Genomic DNA, 21962 nt, shown 5'->3' with positions numbered 1-21962 from the left:
TTGAATAAAATAAAAAATAAAAGTGGTTCCTGCACCCGTAAACTTTAGTCTATTTTCAACAAATAGCCTGGCACAAAAAAAGGATAAAAAAAAAGTGAGTAGCACATCCTTACTTTATAGTATTTCTTAGTTGATGTTGTAGTGTAAGCTCAGCTAAGTAATACAGTACCACTGAATTTAGCAGTTAGTGAATCACAGCCATGGATACATCTCACCAACACAGAATGCGAACAGAGATGTACTTAGCATTACAACTTAGCAGTACCCGTGTTTTTCACTGTCTGAAGGGGAAACCTCTTCAAAACACCCACAGGGCCTTAGGACCCCCCCCCCCCCCCCCCCCCCCCACACACACACACACACACACACACACACATACCTCCCCCCCTTGAAATCCATGGATTGATCCGTGCTTGGGTTCGCTTATGTACGCACTGCCAAGTGATGGGAACAGTGAGTTGCTGTTGCTTTTACATTCACAATCATTGCATGTTGACAAGATAAAGAAGCGGCAAGGAAAACTCATGCCTCTATAACCACCATGTTTCATGGTTATTGGCTTGAAAGGACTTTTTGCATCTAATATCCTGATTTATTGCTACTTGACACCCTGAAGCACACCTCTCACACAGATGCTCAGAATTAATCTGTCTGAAGCAGACTTTCACAAAGTATCTCGTTACAAGAATTTTGTAAAAATACAGGTTTAAAAATAAAGGCAAGTAGATGAGTTTTGAGTGATTTTGGAGGAGAAATATAGATTTTAAAGATCACAAACCCCTCCCAATATCTTTCAAGGAGTTACTGCATTACATTGATTTCTCACATTAATACATACATGCACAATTTATTAGCTGTCATCGCCAGATCTCACTTTCTTTTTCACATATTCTACAGGAATTTTTTGTCATTTTACCCAGCTGTTGCTGTAAGAACTGAGAGATCACACTTTTCCCCCCGCTTGCCAGGGAGCTGCACTTTGAGTGAGAAAAAATCACCTTTTTGTGACCCACTTTGATGAACCGCGATAGTGGGGAAGCTGCCTGGCTTTTACCCCAGCAGCAGCAGATAGTGGACAGTAGGATATTGACGAGTCACCGCTGGGCATCTGCAGTCCACCGGTGGGCATTTTGTTTAGCACTAGCAAAAACAGCTGAATATCACTTGTGCCTGTGAGCCTCAATCGTCTGTACCATGTGAGAACTTTCCCATTGAAACAATGGGCCGCTTCTTCAAGCACAATTGTTGACGGCGGACAACTGAAAATCGATTTTTTGTTGTCATCACATGGCAGTCAAATTCAACAATGGTGTGCATAGATGATCATTTTCTAGGAAACATATGGAAACATTTACATAAGGCCGTCTTGAGTTTTAATCAATTTCATGACCACACTCACACAGTATTGAAATGAACGTAAGTGCATCTTATTCAATCCAGCCCGCCCGCAAAAATAAATAAATAAAAAAACCGGAAAACTACAATGTATATTTTTAATAAAATATACGGCATCAACATTAAATTTACTGTACTTAACTAAATGGTTCCTGTATCATCACGGCATGGCTGCTCTGTGGTAATATTCTAATGTCATGTAGACTAATGAGGAACAGTTTCACTCAACAACTCTAAGTGACTCAGTAAGCTGCAGTACTATTTGTTGCAGAGGATAAAGAATATATACCTGTGGGTATCCGGCCACTTGTGGTGATGCACTATTTGTGTTGCATAATGAAAGCTACTTGTCATATCCCAAGGCACTACTGTAGCTATGGTCAAAAAAATCCCCCAATAGTTTCACTATACAGACACTCTTTTACACATGACCCTTCGGAGATATGAACAGAATTACCTGTAACTTCGATTTTGTATTTAACATATTTTCTGTGATGCCTGTGTGGTCATAGTAAACAAACCTTTTGCTCAGTACCGCCAGCGTAATGCTGGGGTGCCCAATAAAGCTCGGCTCTTTTGCAGTGATGTCACTGAACTGACACAGGCAGAATAGACACATTTACTGGGCAGTAACTAATAGGGATGGGCCAGAAGTGCTGTAAAATACAGTATAGTACAAGGGGAGAGTGTGCGGCCTGCCCTCATTATAGTTAGGCAGGAAATGTCGTGAAAAGACAGTCATTGCTTCAAAATAAACTGTACCATAGCAAGAAGTGTTTGACGCAAATGTCCTTGGTGCGCTTTTTTTTTTTTTAAGTTCCTCCAGGAGCATAGTATAGTTTATAATGTTGTCATGCCAGAGAAGGTCTCCATGTAAATAACACAATCTTGTTTTCCGATTGACATTCTATTTTTTTGGTTGACTTTTTTATTCTAACAACTTACGAACAAATTGAGCAAACAAACGGGCCCCCGAAACGTAAATCCTTCGTATGTAGAGGTCCGGCTGTACAGTCTGCTAGGATTTAATATTACATAGGGCATCTGTTAGTCCAATGTTCATTGTGCGTACGTGCCGCTCGGGATAAAAAGCAGCAAACATGAGTGTGACGTGGTCCGGTTATCAAAAGGGAACAACCAATAGCTGACTTCTTATTCCACTAATTCCTTGCACAGTAAAACAAGCTGTCTTGGAAAACAGCCATTTCAATAAGGCTGTATTACACCGACAGGAGCTTGAAAGCAAGCTCGAACAACCCACTGACCCGCCTTGCACCACCCCAACCTAAATCCTTCCACTCCCCCCATCACACCACGTCACTTCATCACAATTCTCAGTATAACTACTGGCATATCAGCACTGGAAAATACTACCCCCCATCAAAATAGGAATTATGTCTGAATTCAGGTTTTTTATTTAGTGAGGGGAACACAATTGATCACAATCACAATATCCTCACCATCAAACACATTTCTGGCATTTCACCCTAAAATTGCTTTTCAACATTCAAATGTTATGTTTGCTAAGGATATGCAGTCGTCTGAATTAATGCCTCTTCAAGGTCCATCCACAGACCCCTTCAAACAGCATTTGTAATGACTAGAAAGAGCGAACAGACAAACAAACCCACGAGTGGGTCTCGGGCTTGCATCATTAAAGCACACATACATCATTCACGCTGGGTGGAAATGAGAATGAGTTAAATGGCCAGGACCATCATTGTCGGGCTGCAGGAAGGTTTTGAAAACATTTGTCATGAATTATTCGGTTGCCTGTTGAGTAGTGTCAACATGAGGACAATTGTTATCAAAAGACTGCAGGCAAAGCTTCAGATTTTCAGAATAATATGATTCTTTAATGGTGGGGTGTTGATTTTGCTAGCTGTGTAATATGACGGCAGTAACTTGGAGTTGAGGAGATGCGGGGACAACTCAAGCTAATCGGAATATAACCACTGCTCTGAGGAAAATTTTCAAAATAAAAACCTGCTAAATCTATTGCATTGGCATCCATTTATTGGTGTGTTTTATTTTGAAGTATGCCTATGTGGAGTGTTACACTCAGTTGTTGCTACTACATTTGTATGTAATTGACATGAAATAAACATATAAATATAAAATTAAGAAATCTTTCCATATTATTTCAAATATATGCATTACTCAAGGACTTGTTTCACCTGAAATATTTTAATTCATATGACTTACATAATGAGTTGACATGACAATTCCTGATTTTCTTCCTGCTCTTTTTCCTCAGTCAACAAATGCAATTTAAATTGAAGCCTTCATGAGAATGCACTTTGTTTTCACTGATGCAATCCATGAACCAAGTACGGCCTGAACTGTGGTGAGTATTCAGTATGGATCACAGATAAAACTGAACAAAACCTAGCACTCTTCAATACTTTACTATTCGTGGACTTTCACTTTTCACGGCAAGGCTTTGTCTATATCCCAGACAAATGGTTGAGGTTAACTACATATTGATCCTCCTGATTGACAAGTTCTGAAAGCAATGTTTTGAGTCACAATAAAAAACAAAAGCATTTTAATTTAAAACTGATGTTGTGATAAAGACCAATAAACTAAGCTATACTGTTATATTCCTATGGAAGACTTTGCTAGGAAACATAGCCCATTCACTGTGCTCTGCCATGGAATACTTGGACTTGCCTCCACCCCAAAAACAAGAAGCTCCTTTCTTACGTTGGCAATGGGCTGAATGCTTTGCTTTGCCACCCCCAACCCTAAGAAAACACACGCCCCCTTCACACTGTCAGCACCCCCCCCCCTCCCCCCACACACACACACAAACATAGTGGATCCTATTAATGCAATGCTGTCTCAAATGCTGTGAGTGTGGCCACTGCTAAAGACGATGGGCTTGTAAGGCCAAGGCAAAGACAAAACAGTTTGCACAACATTAGTAGGAAAAACACTGTTTATGTATATCGGTGGGAGAGGCCAAATCAGCATCACACAGCAAGATGTGTTCTCTTAACTGAAGCCACTCCACTCCTGGCTCAGTGTAGTCAAGGTCTGAAAAAACAGGTGCCTCGTTGTAGTACTTTGAGCGAACATGAACATTAGTGAATCATAGATTTTTGTCTGTATATAGATGTTTGAAGATAATTGATGAAAATGTTGACAGACTGAGCTCTATGTAGGACTGATTTGTCGAGCTACAGCATTAAAACTTTTTTTTTCACCACTATAAAATTGCAATTGATTTGCAAAAAAGTATTCTGTTGTGACGTAAATTCCCTCTGACATGGGTGAATGAGCCTGGATGCTATCGTGAGAGCTAACTGAAAGCTAGCATTTTTTGCCACTTTGACTTTTTGGATACAGCCCAGCCATTGTAGGCTTCCACCAGATATTTTCACAGCACAAACATGTAGGACTCTGTAGGCATAAGAAAGTTCCTAAACAAAGTAGCATCTGTTTCTCAGTGGGACGTGGTTTCACACATTAAGTGGTCACAATGTTTGACAGCGGAAATGGCAACGTGTTTTTTTTTTTCCCACTATTTTGTCGTCTGATTTTAAATACTGTATCTTTTGACTTCTTGAATCATTTAAATTGTCATTTTGAAGAAATACATTTTACCAAATAAATAAATAATACATTTAACCTCTGATAGCAGAGCCTTGCCGCTATGCCAAATGAGAGTCCAAAATCCAAATCTGCTTTAGAAACGCCTCAAGTGAATTACTTTGGTAGACCCTCAAGCGCGATCTCGCACATTACACACATTCATGTGGCACCTCTGGGATGGAGCCCCTTAACGATCGTTGCTAAAACTGCTGATGTAACTGAATACAACAAAGCATACCTTTTATTGTGTAATCCCCAAAATAACGATCACTTGTTTAATTACCTTCTTGAGTCACAGGCTAAGGCGGAGCACAGAAATGAGAGTTACTGTATATTGAGAGTTCAATAGCTTGTGTTCATTGCCACACCTTATCATGCATATTTATCACCTTTCAAATTCTGGCAAATGTGAGGCATAGCCTCTTTTTGTGTCCCAGAAGACACAAACCATTCAAGCAGCACCGTCTGTTTAAGTTTGTGCAAGAGGAATTAGCGTTGACAATTCTGTGTATTTGCCAATGCTTACTTAGCTGCTTAGATTGTAACTGCTCCACCTCAATCCTTTTTTTTTTTTTTTTTTTTTTTGCGCATGATTAAGTTTTAACAGTGCGAGGATGGCTTGATTGTGCAATTTGCACACAACTATATAACATCAGCATTTCCTCTGCTTCCAGACAAGAAGTCACATTTCATAACTAATTAAATGGAGCCCTCCCCCTCCAGTCAAGTCCACTAAAGGGAATTGTTTGTATCCAAGTGTCAATATATTAAATCACAGGGGCTAATGAGTCAGGTCATGGTTTTCTTTTATCTTCACTCTTGCATGTACACATCTTCATCAGCTAACAGTCTCCTTAAATGGGGGCTGAACAGGCTGGACTGAGCCTTCATGGGTGCAGGCCAAGTGTGTCTTACTGGGCTGTTAATGCCCCCCCTTCACATAATCCTACTTGCAGGAGCGCACGCGCATGTTTCCCTCTGTTGTTATTCTGCATTATGATGCTTACAGTTCCCATCTAGCTTCAATGATTGGGAGACTTGCACTTTCATTCTAAAACAATACCTATACATTGTTTTCCCATATATCGTATCCAACACACCCCACCTCCCAGGTTTCGCACTGAGACAATCATTGTGCGGACTCAACAACAAAAGAATATGAGAACACACATGCAGTAACCCTACAATGTTTTACCATTGCCATGCAGCCCTGTGATTATTGAAGCTAATCTGACTCATTTCAAATATTTTGCATCATTTAACTTCTGTCCCATTAAATTGGCAACCAGAAGCAATAGAATGACTTTGGATAATAAGCATACGTCATTTGAACATAGCAGAATTAGTAATCCTCAAGTACATAATTGACTTCTTAGCCCATTTGCCTTTGACAAGATACACTAAGAGAGTGGAGCCTATTGAACACTTGTATTAAATATTAAATCAGCTTTACCCATTAAATGAATGCTAATGCAATCAACAACAAAAAACACAACAAAACATTGTAATGTGTTTTAACCATTTTTATAAAAATGTTCTTTATAAAAAAAAAAACAAGCTCATGATCTTGTTAAGTCACAATTCTGTTGCCTTGTACTGCAGGTAATGACAATAAAGGGTTTAGTTTAGCGTGTACGTGTGTGCATTTTGACATCTACAGTACCTATCTACACTACCTTTTTTTTATGTCAGGGTATGTGTGTGGGTGTGTGTGTGTGTGTGTGTGTGGGGGGGGGGGGGGGTGTATCTGAAAATATTGCAACATGAGTTGACTTTGCTTTTCTTAGAAAGTCGTTATCTCTCCAGTTGTGGAACTTCTCACAGCTGGCACAAGAATGTCCCACGTAATTTCAAACCGATGGTGTCATATTTTTTTTTTTCACTTGAAAAGAGCCGTTGTATTTTTTCTTGTTGTGATTAAAAGCGTTCCACTGTTTCATGTTCATCTTTCTCCCGCCTGTTTGTGAAGATAAAGTTCAGCTTGACCTTTGAGCTACTATTTATTCTCTTGATGTTTGTATCAGTGTGTGGTGTCCTGTGTTGTCATCTCTGTGAACGTGCTTATGCACATGCAACAGTGTGTTATTGTGAAATAAAAAGCCCAGCAGAGGGGAAAACACTTAAATGTGTGTTAAGGAATGAGAGAAAAAAAAAGAATAAAATAGATGCAGTTTGCTCATTATTGTTGTTTGCAGTACAACGCATTTGATTTCGGAACAAATCCATCCTCTGCTAATATATATGTTTATTTGTCACGTGTGGCATATAAATCCTTTGAACAACTCCAGACTAAATCAACTCAGAGCTAATCTCATCGTGGGATTGAATTAATGCCAGAAACGAGCATTGACTGACTGAAGGGAGAATAAACACAAAGCTGTGAGCTCACATTTTCAAAAAGCCCCTAACACTGCAATCAAAACATCTGCTATCTTTAAAACAAGTGACATTGTAATCCGGGAGGACAAAGACTAAATCTCCTCCATGTGAGGATGAAGAGAGCAGCCACTTGATTAAACTGCACGCAGCCTTGTTCTCAAGCTCTTAAGTAAACCTAAAAGCACCTCACTTGTGTCAGATTCCCTTCGATCCACATGCGAGGAGAAAAAAATGAAAAGCTAGAAATAGCAAATGTAGCTTGTCAACAACAGTCTCGGGTAGCAGCGCCCGTGGTTTTACTGTCCGGGCAGTTTACGATTCCTACTGATGTGATGGCTTGCCTCATCAATATGATGCCTCCAGCATGATGCATTATTTTAAGTTTCCTCCCTCAAGCCAAAACAGAAGGGTTTTGATGGCTAGTGACGTTTAATGTTCTCCGAGTGAGCACCAGAGTAACTTAATCCCTCAACACCTCTCACGGCTTGAGTAAAGGTCTGTGATATACAGGCTGTAAGTGTGTTTACACGATCAAGTCAAAGATGTCATGTATTAAAACTAGACCCCAATGTAGATTTTCTTTTCGTTTTTTTCTGGCCAATGACAATTTAGATTTGTGGCAAAATGATTAATCAGCCAATAAAAAAATAACATTTTCAGGTGTGTTATTTCTAACAACAATAAATATATTAATTCTAAACGGAACATTTGACTACTTTATGATACAGTGGACCTCTGTTATCTATTGAGGAGAAAGATTGGGCCAGCCTGTGTGTTGAAAAAAAAAGCATGGCCGTCAAAAATGTATTAAAAAAAAAGCAATACATACATAAACAATTTTGTAAACCCCCCAAAATGTGTCACAAAAATGTATTGAATATTTTTTTTTTTAATATTGGAAAATAAATAGTGACAATATGCAATTCCACTGAATTTTGTACTTTAATATTTGTTTAACTTTACAACAGTGACAAAAATCTACAAAAATGCTCTGGTTTCTTTTGTGATTATTTTGTGGTGTGGGGCAATGTTTGAATGTCATTATCTTCATCTCATGTTGTAAGGTGTAATTGTAAAAAAAAAAAAATACAATTAGAAATTTGTTTGTATCTGATTTGTGCAGATTCTAATAGAACTCAAACTGGCCAATTAATTGCTCAGGTCGCAATTAAGAGGTATTTTTTAATGGGCAGGTATGATAAAGAGTAATAGAATGGCATGCGTGTCATCTATTGTTCTGCTCTGTCACCATATTGGACGCGTTAAGGGGTACTGTGTTCAAAAAAAAGAGTGCAATTTGCTGAATATAAACAAATAGAACTCATGTGATGCAATGTTTCTGTGTTTACCTCGAAGTCAACTTGGGGTTTCAAAGAGAGGCAGTCAAAGAACCTGTGGCTAAAAAAATGATCTCTCTGCTCAAGTACTTGGAAATGAACATTTGGCATAACATCCTTGTTCTCAAAACCGCATCAAGTGGAATTTTCAGGTGTCATTTACCTTCAACTACACGACGAGACGGACCACGGGCCACTAAAAGTGAGATGAATTAAGGATGTTCCCTCTCACGTGGAGAGTCCTTCATGTTAGCAATAATACCTATACTCAGTGGTCTATAAGGTACTTCATTTGAGAGAGTTTGAGTGACTGTTTAATGCGCTTTGATTCTCGGTGAGATCCAAACTAAAATATTTTCGGCTGTACAACTATTTGTTTTGCAAGTCTGTCTTGCAATTGTATCTCATTCTCCACATTATAGAGAGCATGTAGTTTAAATCCAACATTTTCAATGACTGTGCGTAGAGGTCTTCTTCGTAACCGTCTTAGGTCTTTGGACGACTCACTTGAGCATTGTCAAAACAAGTGGTGATGATTGAAAGGAAACACAAATGTGAGGAAATATGCGCTCATATCTTGCACGCTCTGCATTAGCCTCATTTAGCCAGGGAGGCTCGCAACCTTGACCACATCAAGCCATCGTCCCTGAAGCGCCCGGTACGCTCTGCCTTCACCGGCAATGCGCTGCCTGGGTGGTCTTTCACTGTAACACTATCACATCAGGCACGCTCAAAAGCGCACTGATAACTGTGAAGACGAAGGAATGGTAAGAAAGAAACCATGTGGCAGAATAGCAATAAATCCTGGCTTCTGCCAAAGTGTGCCATGTTGGCCTTGTGAGACTTGCTGACTTTCAGAGGCATTTACCAGCCCCTTTCATGTCGCCCACCTCCAGGCTCTGCTCCATCTACTCATTAGATCCTGTTACTTTCTTTCTGTTAATTAAGATGTGCTAATTATTCTCCCCCGTATTTCATGGCACCCCCGATTCCCCCCAGCCCACCCAGTGATTAATGTGAATAAGCGTTAGACTAAGATTATAATTAGGGTCCAGACCAATGTTGATTCTGATATTTGTCAGAAAAATATTCAAGTATATATATATATATATATATATATATATATATATATATATATATATATATATATATATATATATATATATATATATATATATATATAGTCCCTCCTAGGGGGGCAAATTTTTGAATGTCATTATTTTTGTCATCTAATGTTGAAATGTATTCATGTCTAATGACTAATGTTTAAAGATGCAGTAACAGCAACTATTGGCATAAATCAGCAAACTTGGTTGATTTTTGCGAGTTTTGAAAGCGCTAATATTAACCGAGTAATCAATCTTATGAATTCTAAACAACATTTAAGAGTAATTTGATCATTTTGTTTGGTTCGGGATTTTTCATGATATCGAGCACATGGCAGTCATTTTTGCCTGCTCTGTATGAAAAGGGTCAAATTATGGAGGTGTTTTTTTTTTTTCTTTTTCCTTTTTTTTTTGACTGGTCCATCAGCGCAGGTGAATAACCAGCCTGTGTTGGTTCTGTTTTTAAGCGGCCTAGAGAAACATGAACTGACCTGGATCTGCTGCTGTAGAAGGTTGATCTTGTGCTGCTGCTGCAGAAGCTGCTGCTGTTGTCTGGCAATCTGGGGAGCAGAGAAGAGATGGGAAATGAACCATATTGCCTAAAGAAGCATGTGAAAGACATCCAGATGCATCCGCTAGTTTGGTATAGATAAATTAGTATTGAGCTATACACATAATTTTAGGCAGAAGAAGAGAGAAAATGCAGACAACAAATGATTTCTTCCTTTACCAAATATTTACTTTAAAGATACACAGTTTTTCAACAAAGCAACTTTTAAATCATACATATATAGTGAACCTTGAACAGCTTTGTCAGAGTGGTGGCAAAGGATCCTAACTGATTTAAAGGACAGACAAACCAAGGTCCCGCAATGTCTGAGTGACAATCAGCCTCACGGTAATCCTTCCCATTCCAGCAGTCTCCTTGCCTACATGCCTGCTTGATTGAGCATGACAACCTAGTTTTAAGTGTCATTTAATTTTCATTTTTAAATATAATTACAAAGTGTTCACTGTAAGCTATCGTCCGTCTGCAAATGTGTCAAGATTAATTTGTGCTGGCTCCCTCACGAGTGTCAACAGCTAATTACTGCGTTGTATGCTGATGGCTTGATGACATTCTAGCTCTCAGCGGGCTCCCTCGGCCTCCCTCTCTCCCTTCTCCCCCACTCCATTAATATTCCTCTGATTTCAAATAAGGTGAAATAATAAAACATCTTATGCAAGAGTTCCTTCGCGCCACAATGTCCACAAAGCCCTCATAGTTGAATGCAGTTTGCAAATGAACATCAGGGATTGAAAAAGAAATCAATACAGTTAATGTATTATTAGTGTACTTTAAGCAAATGCATCACTTCAAGGTATATGGTCAATGTGTTCATTTAGCCCAGCAAGGTCTGAGGGTGTGCTAAGAAAACTCTGAGTGAACTCCTTGCTGATAATTGACTCATAGCCATTAGGCTGGCTGCTGATAATAAAAGTGTCGCCCGTGTGGATAGTTTGTGTCCTTATTTCTTCCCAGACATTAACACACTTCATGGCCTCTGCTAATTTGCTGATTTGTACAATATGGCTCATTGGCCTGATTTGTACCGCAAATCTAATGCCAGCCCCGTTCTAATAGGAGTCAATTTATAAAATCTAGAGGATGTCCGTGTTTATATAACATTTAATTCTCACATCCCATTGCATTTCCTCGTACAAGTCATAATAATGTTTTTCCTGCCGTTGAGCATAAACGTGTGTGGGAGAGCATGACTGAAATATCCAAAGTTATATAGAAAGTAGCATCTACTGAAGCTTATATTATCCCTATTTGCTTGTATGGAGTGAGATTTTGTTTATACGCCAGGCAATACGAAAGAGCGTGTGAAGTGGCACTTAAGTTCTAATGTATTTAGTGAGTGTTATCACCCAAAGGATATGTAATTTGTAGGAAAAACACTGGAAGAGTGAATGCAGCAATCCAAGGTGTGGACCGGTGGTGGGTAGGGGCGGGGGTCCTCAGCACTTACCTGCTCCTGCTGCTGTCGAGCCAACTCCATTTGTTGCCTCTGTTTCTCCATTTGTGAGGCAGCCAGCTTTTTCTGTTCGTCGTGGGCTGCCAGGAGCTGCTCTCGTAGGCTGATCAGCTGACTGATCATTGTGGAGAGCTGGTGTTCCTTCTCTGCCAGGCTCTCAGGAGTACCTAGGCAAGGGAGAAAGCGAAAGGCACATGTAAGGGCTGAAATGAGCGAGATGATAGAAGTCATGGCTAGAATGAAGACAAAGGGTTATAAGACTGGTGAGGCCAGGCGTGATGTAGAAAAGCAGGAGAAAGAACTGAAGCTGGTGGTGATAAAGATTTTCTAATGCTCTTTGAGGCTTACACAGGATTGGATTCAGATGTTTTGGAGACGAAGTTAGAGAGACCAGACTTTGATGATTTGGACAGACGCGGTGAGTGAAGTTGATGTTGGAGGATGCAGAACGATGGTTTGGATAGAAAAGCATGAGCCGAATAGGAAGATACTGTATGTGATTCAGATCTAGAAGTGAAAGAAAAATGTGTCAGAGAAAGCTTCCGGCTGTGACGAAACAAGCCAACAGGCCAGCTGAATGCTTTGTAAGAAAGTGCCTTTGCTAAGAGTGTACTACCGATCATTATGTTGGCCCATTGTATCATACATAATATATAGTACAAAGAAAACTGCACGCAGAGAACCTGACTGCAGCACTGTTAAGGTCACACAGTCTGTAATGGGCCATTTGATTGGAGCTGGTAGTCATAGCTTTTAGAAGAATAAAGGGAAGCAATTGTTCCTTGCTTTGACAAAGAGCTGCGGGGAGCTGCCTAACTCAGATGGCAGCCCCAGTTCAGGAAAAGTCAGACTGGTTGTGAAGAACATAAAGCGCCTTAGTTACTAAAACCACAAATAGTGGGCACTAAATTGCTTGTTCAAATTGATAGATTGGGGATCGTGTTCATGTCGCGCACGTCTAAAAGTGGTTTAAAAATGGCGGAGACTCTTATAGTTCTTAGCTCTCATCGTTTTTGCAAGCACAAAATAAGGTTGGGACTAATGGAGTTGAAGTGTTAGTGCAATAGGCAAAAAAAAGCCTGAAAAAAAAGCAAATAATGTTGGTGAGGGCCAGCAACCACATACAAGCAATGCTTTGTTTGATTTATGCCATGAGTGTTTGGCAGTTGAATGTGTGTATGTTTCAAATTAGGGACAGCAACAATTGTCACAGTGTGCTGAAATGGCTCGGATGCAAGAAAACACAGAAAGGAGTTTTGTTATCAGTGATATGGCATGACTCCTTCTTGTGACTGCCTTCAAGTAAGCCGTTAGGTCATTTGGAAACTCCAGTTACCAGGGTCGTCCCAATACCACCGTTTCACTTCCGATATGAATGGTAGGTATGAGAAACCCATTTATTCCAAACAGTATGTATGTAAATATATATATATATATATATATATATATATATATATATATATATATATATATATATATATATATATATATATATATATATATATATATATATATATATATACACACACACACACTAAGGAAATATGGTCAAGCCACAAAAGGCAGTTTTTTTTCACATACTTTCAGTTCTTTCTGCGGGCCACACTATTCGGCTTTCTCTGCTCTCTCCATTCGCCTAATCAATGCTAAGTGATCCTACCATTGACTTACACAGCCAACATAATTGCCAGCGCGAGACTGGACAGTAACTCACTCTCCTCTGACTGCACTCCTATGTGACAAGCTTTTTGTAGAGGACATAGGGAAAAGTGACAGAGGTATACGTGGTATAAAGCCTCGGTGATAGAACAAAACGGTGGAGTGAAAGCTGGCTCGGGGCCAGCAGAAGCCGATTCTTTCCTGGGTGTCTTCCTCTCGTCTCTGGCCACATCTGTCTTGTATTTCTGCGAGAGCTCCCTAGGGCCCTCTCCACTCAAACTATTTTAATTTGACTAAACACCTGATTTATTTTATCTCTCCGATGAGGAAAGCCGTTTGTCTTAATAGGGCCTGTCAACCTCCAGAAGCCATTCAAGGCAATTTACTGGCTGGCTCGTATGAACTTCACTTCATCTCGCTCTTCCTTCGCCGTCTACTGCAATAGAAGGGAGACGCAATTCTCCATTTATACTTCATATGAAAAAAAAAACACACACACACACCAAAAAGCAGCTATTCATTTGGTCTGTGCACAGCTTGAATTGACTTCTTATTCACCCGACTAGACTTGTTGTGAATGACTTATCTGTAAAATTGATGCAATCGCCACCAATTTTGTTAACCTTTGCTAGTGTCTGCGATATCACAGGTCACCGGCGACGTGCATCAGTCGCTGCCATGATAAATAACAGCTGTAGGTGGAGGGGACGAGGAAACCAGAACACGTAATCCACAAAGGGAGAAAGAAAATCATTAAGGAGGTTGATAGACGACTTTAAGCAGGAAACCTTTTCCAGATGAACATTCAATCGTTCGGGAATCTCCAAAGCGATGATAAAAAGCTCAAAGTTGCAAAAATAATCAAAAGTGTACAGTATATCTACATTTGTGGCTGTGGTAATGTGGTGCTAACGACCCACAAAAGGATCCGCTGGGTGCTTTTCATTCAATGTCCTGTCCAGACTCTTAAGAGAATGCGAACAGAGAGCCCATTGTTGAGATGGGTGAGCTGGATTGTGGGAAGCCCAAATGCCCCGCCATCGTGCTATTTACTCATTTTGCTTTTTTTCCCCATTGCACACATGTGATAGCGATACACATTTAAAATAACATTAGAAATGAAAACGTGATCATTGTACCTGAACGGCTTAGAAGTAAATGAAGCGCATATGTTTTTGTTCACCGGTTAGAATAAAAAATCTCTTTCATCCCCCTCTAAATTATGCATAAGGTTTAAAATGCAGATAAAAGTTTTATTGGGTGGTGCAGAAGAGGAAAATTGTGGTCTGTGTCTGACCAGACTGCTGACAAAAGAGGCCGTTTCCTGCATATTGCATGGCTTTTAACAGTGCTGAGGCTGAGCTCTGTCTCCTCACATTGCGGCCAAGATTGTAGACGGACAGCCCAGCGATGAACACAATGAAGCCATGGGGGCATGAGTGAAAACGTCCTCTTCACCGAGTGAGCAGGACGATACAAGAGAGAATGTCCCTGGATCGAGCAGTCAAGGTGTCCTCGGATTTCTGTGGTCCCGGACTCCTGCTTCAGACATTCTAAATTGACACACACAGAAGTCTGCGTGTGCGTGTTCAGTCCCGGTTCCCTCAACATTCACCTTTTGACAGTCCGTCTTTTAAATATGAAGCAGAAAACAGCAATGGGTGACTAAATAAATGATAAGAGGAAAACAAGCGGGGCCACGGTTGCTCAGGGAGGAATGGGGGTATTTGAGCTTTGGGGTCTTTGGATAAAAGGCACTTTGTAGGGGTGCGATTTGTTCTGTCCAATACTCACATCTCCCTCTCTCTTTGGCTCCCTCCTCGCTCTAATCAAGCAGTCTCTAATTTGGGTTCCAAGTCCAGTACGGGAAAAGAAGGAGGCTTGTTACTTTGAAGAGTCCCGAGTGAATAACACAGATAAAAGATTCAGGCACACAAAAAAAAAGAAGAAAAGCGAGGGAGGCCGAGGGTGAAAGGGGGAAAATCACAAGGCGCCCTATTCTTTTCCTCTCCCTTGGTTAGGACAGCTGAGCCATTATGACCAGATCTGAACTGTTGCTTTTTTTGTGCAATAAGACTGAAATGTCTTTGTCTCTTAATCAGCCAGCTTTAGGGATTTTTGTTGATGTTGCATATGCTCCAACCCGGTCCTAAGAAAACGAAAATATGTCAAAATGATACGACAGTGGACTGCTTCAAGTACAATCCAATCATCTCAAAGGTGTTTCACCAATGTCCTCACATGTTCAATCAAAGAATGGTGTGTGTCTGTCATGTGTAAATGCGCACACGTGTAAAGTCGCCGCTATTCTGACTCTTTGTCCTTTCTTCCTTTCTCATAAAAAAACAAAAAACAAACAAGAAATGCTTGAGAAACCGCTAAAAGGACTTGAGGACTGAATAGAATAACCGTCCAAGGAACCCTCTTCGTAATTTTTTTTTGCAGGAAACTACCAGCGCAAAGCATTTTTAGTTTAAAAAAAAAAAGGAATCTGATTTCTTTAACTTTGGAATTCCATTCCAGTTTCGGGGTGAAAAAGTTTGGACACCAGTGAACTAATACGTTCAGAACATGTCGCGATAAAATTTAATTTGTTAGAAATAGATACATTTTTGTAACATCCTTTTAAACAAAATCTCTTGTTTTTCATATAGGAACAGAAAAAGCCTGACCCTCTACATTTTTAACATTCAAAAATTATATGCGCTAGAGCGATATCATAGCTATGCGCCTCATAAAGAGTTTATGACCCCATATACATCATAATTTTGGGGTTATTTCATTGAACTAAAATGATTTAAGGGGCCCCAATAGACACTCTCAAATCTTTAGATTGGAACTTGAAGTGTTTATTAATAACAGCCCACTTCATTTCTCATGGCTCGGCTGTACACTGATGGAGACTAATATTTTGATGATAGAGGAAGCCACACTCTTCAATTTAATTATGTTAATATGAAAGCTCCACCACTTCACTGTCTGTCCGTGACACTGGACAAGGTAGCATACTTCATCAGAGGCAAGATAGACACTCGACCTAAACATATCACTCCACATGAATGCCAATGGCCCTGAAATTTAACACAAGAAAAAGAAAAACGTGTCTGCTGTTGTTAAGGTATTCATTCTTTTGCAAACTCAAAGAATGTGACAAAGATGAGACTGGCTCACAACTCAGCAAAGTGCATTACACGACAAAGATTACTTCTCATCCACTTAGTTATGATGATTTTGACCCCTGCATTCATCTGTCCATCCATCCATTTTCTGTACAGCTTATTCTCTTTAGTTTTTGAACCTTTTGCCCACAAAATACAAAAGACATCATCGTTTTCCAGGCCCACTTCAAACAAAGCGTTGACGGAGGCAGTGATCAAGGTAGAATTTGAATGTTCATTCATTCTTCGCCTGCACACCAATCATTCTTTTCACAGGGCATTCATTCATTAGTTGCAGTCATTAAGACTGGATGCATATTGCTTGTTACATTAGATGGCACAAGAGAGACTTTTTCAATAACTTTCATAACATTGCTCTTGAAGAGTGGCAACAGTCAATGTTGTATGGGATTTGAAACCAAATATGTCGAGTTAATACAATCCATCATGATCATATCAGTCATTCAAGGATCAAGGATGTGATTGACTAAATTGACTCAGAACCATTTTTCTATTTCAATACATTGTTGTAATCTTCAAGATTTCAGTTAAAATCTTCATTCCATGCGTGATACCAAGAGTTGAATACAGTGTAAGATACTAGATGAATTAATTCCGTGACTGCTCAAAATTAGGAATGGATGAGTAGTGATAACAAGTATCGGTATTGGGTCAACACCTAGCCTTATTTCAGGGTATCGTTACTCACACTGCTAGCCAATACTAGTATCTGATGCTCTGGTGGATCAGTTTTACAATTACAAACTTGAAATTACAAATTATTATGTATAATACACCAGTATTTTAAAAGAATCGCCTTTGATTTTGTGACGTTGTAAGGTAAGTGTAATCTTGATTGGGAAAGATAGGTCTTTCTTCAAAATGGTCCGTCATTGTTTTTTCGGGGAAATGGGGCTGCTCGTGTTATCAGTGGCAGAGGCTACTCAACGGTAGCGTACTTGTACAAAAGTCCCAACCGATAACTCCAATTATTTGTATAATCGTTTCCAATTGAAAGTTCCATTAATCCAATCCAGTCTTCTCCAAAAACACTACAATAAATAGGAATAATTCATAGTACTGTATTAGCCTTTATGATACACACAGTAATGTGCTAACATTGTGATGCTCCTTGTGTGCCTGCCTTTGGCAAAGACAGACATTCATATTATTCATGGTGATATCTCAACTCCTCAGAGTTAATCAATATGGCAGAATTATTAGTTGGCCTTTGCTGAGGATAAATAGCTCATGACCACGAGTGATGTTATGTTGTCTACATGTGTTGCTGGACCATTACTGTTCAGTCCATTGCTTAAACGTTGATAGTATTGCAACATAGAAGCTATTTAAGGATTAACCTTAAGATGGCACGCTGAAAGTCTCATGTAGATGGATGTTTGAAATTCTCAAATTGTAAATGTCTTTGAAAGGAGAGTCTGTTTTTCAGAGGAAAATTCATCAGACACAACTATAAAGTCAAATGTCACTCATAATTGTATAGTCAGTTGTTACAAACACCTTAAGAAAGCCCCCCCAAAATGTAAATTTCAAAACAGGAAACGTAAAGACTTACTCTATTAGTTGCACTGCCACAAGTTAAATTCCACAATTCATTAGAGGAGAAAAACACACACTTCAACACTCCAGAACATTCATCTGGTGACTGTGGCCCGAGGAATAATAATTTACTGTGGCTCATATTTCACCTGAGTGCACAGGGCAAACACTTGACTGAGGTGTTTTCCACAAAATGCTAACGGAGGCATTTTGAACGAGAGCGAGTGGACAGATACATTTTTGTGCTGTTTGTTTGTTGGTGCAAATGCAATATGCTAGGTGTTGATTTATTGTAGTCGTTTTGGAGGCTCGCTTTGCTGCGGGCGCAGCGGGTTACGCTAAAAGCTTTTCATCACATCTCATTTACTGATTTGCAGAAAAACATGAGCATCTATTGTGGTTCGTGAGTCCAATTTTTAGTAGCGGCATTTTATTTATGTTAATCCAAAAAATGTTGTGTTAATCTGAAAAAATCTCTGTTAACAGTCAGTGTGACACAGGTAGTGTTGGGCTGGCCTCAAATCAGACGCAGACGCCTCCTCGCCCTGCCCTGTGTTCTCTTCCTAAAGCGCTTGCACTTATCTGCTCGCCGCAGGGCCGCCTGTGTACGCCCGACCACTGTCATGTAGACACCATCCCCAAATTGATTGCAACAGTGCAAGAGCCCCAATTTTTGTGCTACGGATTTTGAGCTGCGCCAGTGTACAATGTTAAGCTTTTTTCCCCTCCTTCTTTTGCAGATTCCGAGAGAGTGAATGCAGCTTGTGTTCCAATTTAGTAACTAGATATTTTCCTTCACTTTGAGTACATTCATGAGCATTTTGCTTTTTCTCTTTCTGCCTCCCAGCCACCCCCCTGGAAACTGGCACTTAGCAGGGAAACGTAAACAGCCCTGTTGAGTAGCAGGCTCAAAGCCCCTTCGCAAAGCAATACACACAAGCACAGAGCAACCTTATCTGCCATAACACTGTGTATCACTGTATTTACGTGCAAGTGTGTGCGTTTTTTTTAATTGCTGCGTGTGTATCCACTGCTGACCAATGTGTTGGATGCAATCTGGTTTGATCCCTTGCCACAATTCTCCCTAAAATAAATTAGTATTATAATTTTGCTTTGTCTTAGGGTTGTAGTTTTGATGTAAAAAAAAATGTGCCAAGTTCAAATGCAAAATAGGTATCTCATTTTTTGAGAATTTAGTCAAATGGGAATTTTCAACCAGTAGTTTCCATCGTAAAGTTAATGATTGCATTTAGTCTATTTTAAGTCAAAATACATCAATCAAATAAGATCCTAACTTTCATTAGAAAATCACTTTCAAGGAGGTATTAGATCATTTCAAAGGAAATAATTTTCTTCATACAAGTCCAAAATGGTCGCATACCTATACAGTTTCTTGGATAACGATGGTAAATGTTAGTCTAAAAACAAATCATGAAAGGTAAATTGCTACGACGAATTATAGCGCTTTACATTTTGTATGAGTTCTTGTGAGAACAAGTTGCGAATGCAAATGCCACCCACTGTGATCTGATTGGCCTTAGTAAGTGCATCACATTGTCCTCGCATATGTAGTTGACTTCAAGATGTATTATGATAAGCCCATGAGCTACAGTAAACATGTCCACTGCATATCTAGCTCTTCTATTCTTCTTTCTTATCGTGTACTCTCTGCGGCTTGGAGTCCTTCCAGCCGACCTTCGCTTTTGCTCTGTGGTTTTGTTCAGAAGATTTCATCTCCTCCTCATCGTGCTTGCAGACTGACAGCTAAGCTCAGGTATGAAAACAAATAGTAGTTGAGGAATTGACTGATGAAAAGAAATCCCTCAGCAATGCGCCTTACTCTGCTTTTTGCCTGCCTCTGCTGTAAAAAGCAAACAACATGCGAGAGTCAACAGTCGTTTCTCAAAAGGCGTGTTTGGTGCTTTAATTAGCTTTGCTAAATGTTCCTGTCAGGTCAGCTGTGATGTTTTTCATACTGTTTGTTTGCTGGACATGTGCGATCACTTCAAGGGTAAAAGGTATTTGAGGCAGGTTCCAACAAAAACCAAAAGAGAGGATGTCTTTTCATGGGTAAAAACAACAGCAAAAAACGGAGCAAAGATCAAACCTTATCGCGGTTATTGTTAAATGAAATGATTTTCTCTCGGCAGTACAATAATCACAAGACAGAGCAATCACAAAAGGTTGTCTACTCATTATAATTGGCGGAGTAAATGGTGAGCGATTAACACAGAGGATACAAGGCCACACATCCAGTGTACTGTATGTCAGCCTTTGTTACCCACTCTCATTTAGTCATCTCCAATCGACAGGCATGTTTGCCTTTTGTGCTGATTTTTAACCAAACAATGAATGGCGCATGTGATTCATCATAACACTTAAGATCTTAATCGGAAGGTGTTTTCTACTTGCCACTTTTGTTTTTGTTTTAATTAGGAAGACCTTGTGAGTCTCCAACCCTGGGCTTCTTTTTAATTGCCCGTATTTACATCAGGCCGACTTCAAACGCGGAGAGGGAGAGAGAGCGAGACATTTGTAAGCGGGGGCACAAAGCAGCCCTTTGAAATGTCTACAGTCATATGAAATGGCACGCTAATTAAAAATCTAAGTCTGCCACTGTAATAGCAGAAACATTTCTATTAACGAAGGTGCACAGACTGTCTATAACTCATCAACGGACACATGCTGTCATGTTTATTTTCAGGCTGTTTACAGACTATCGAGTAATCTCCTCTTCCCTTTGCATCAAAAAGTGGAAATGCGCTGCTTCTAATTCAACCAAAGGAATTTGAAAAAGGCAAAATATCACAAACTATTTTCGACTTTCTCGAATGACAGGTGTGCAAGAAAAGTTCCAGAGTTGGTGCCGCAATATAATATATTCCTAGGCACCAAAGTAATTCTTCAGCGTCAACCGGACAATCAACCAGCATGTCTACAAAAAGATCCTTCTGTGCCTGGAGGAATTGTGGAAAATTATGGCTGATTCACCATGACACTGTGATGCCCTGAGCATCCGACACATCCCGGCCTGGAAATACATCGCCGCGCTTTTACAACCTCCCTACCGGTCCGTGTAACTCATTTTCCTAATTGGTTCCTGGAGAGGGCCTATTTGATGACGCGGATAGATTTAAAACGTCATTTGAAAAGTGATGGATTAATACCGCCATAATGAAGATTTTGTTTTTGTTTTTGCTGAAAAGAATCACGAAGGAGGAGATGAAGAGCCGATGACAGCCCGGTGTTATCATCCAGCTGATATTGTGCTTTCCTGTGCTGTATAAACACTCCAGGGTACTCTGTAACAGTCTGTGCTAAGAACTAAGAAGCAGCCCTGCCCATCCGTGGCCCACCTTCACCTTATCATAAACAAGCTTTTTTCCGGGAGTACTGATTTGTGCTTTGCGTTTGCTGTCAGAGTTGAGACATTCCACTTGGATGCAGACTCGCTGTGGAGACAGTTGTGCTCCGCTCCCCTTTTAGTGGCATCTGTCGTGCTCTGTTTACATCAAACACACGCCAGGTTCAACAGTTACCGGGGTGGCCACAATGCCCTGCATGTGTTGCAGCCAAAGAACTCAGGAAGGGGACGACTACACTGTCTTGTTCAGAGACTAAAACTGGGTGTAAATTGCCCGCAGTGAAAGAGGCAGCACTTTGGAGAGAGTCAGACATTCCAACAAAAGATAAATGGGGGGATCTCAATGAAGAGTGCAGCCAAAGGCCTTTGTCTTCTGTTAAAGTAAA

The 21962-nt window shown here is 40.0% G+C and overlaps 1 protein-coding gene across 2 annotated transcripts in view; it reads right to left on the bottom strand.

Annotated features, from left to right (window-relative positions):
- Positions 1 to 21962, bottom strand: part of sox6 (SRY-box transcription factor 6) — a 140546-nt gene that overhangs the window by 48452 nt on the left and 70132 nt on the right. For both annotated transcript variants that reach the window (XM_088412810.1, XM_088412811.1), the window contains 2 exons: positions 11830 to 12002; positions 10306 to 10374 (listed from right to left, as the gene is read on the bottom strand). In XM_088412810.1, coding sequence (XP_088268936.1) covers positions 10306 to 10374; positions 11830 to 12002 — 242 coding nt within the window. The remainder of the gene's footprint in view (positions 1 to 10305; positions 10375 to 11829; positions 12003 to 21962) is intronic.

The sequence above is a fragment of the Hippichthys cyanospilos genome, chromosome 4 (genome assembly GCF_059441005.1).
Source record: "Hippichthys cyanospilos isolate Australia breed blue-spotted pipefish chromosome 4, RoL_Hcya_1.0, whole genome shotgun sequence".
Lineage (NCBI taxonomy): Eukaryota > Metazoa > Chordata > Actinopteri > Syngnathiformes > Syngnathidae > Hippichthys > Hippichthys cyanospilos.
This window is presented reverse-complemented; position numbering and strand designations above follow the sequence as displayed.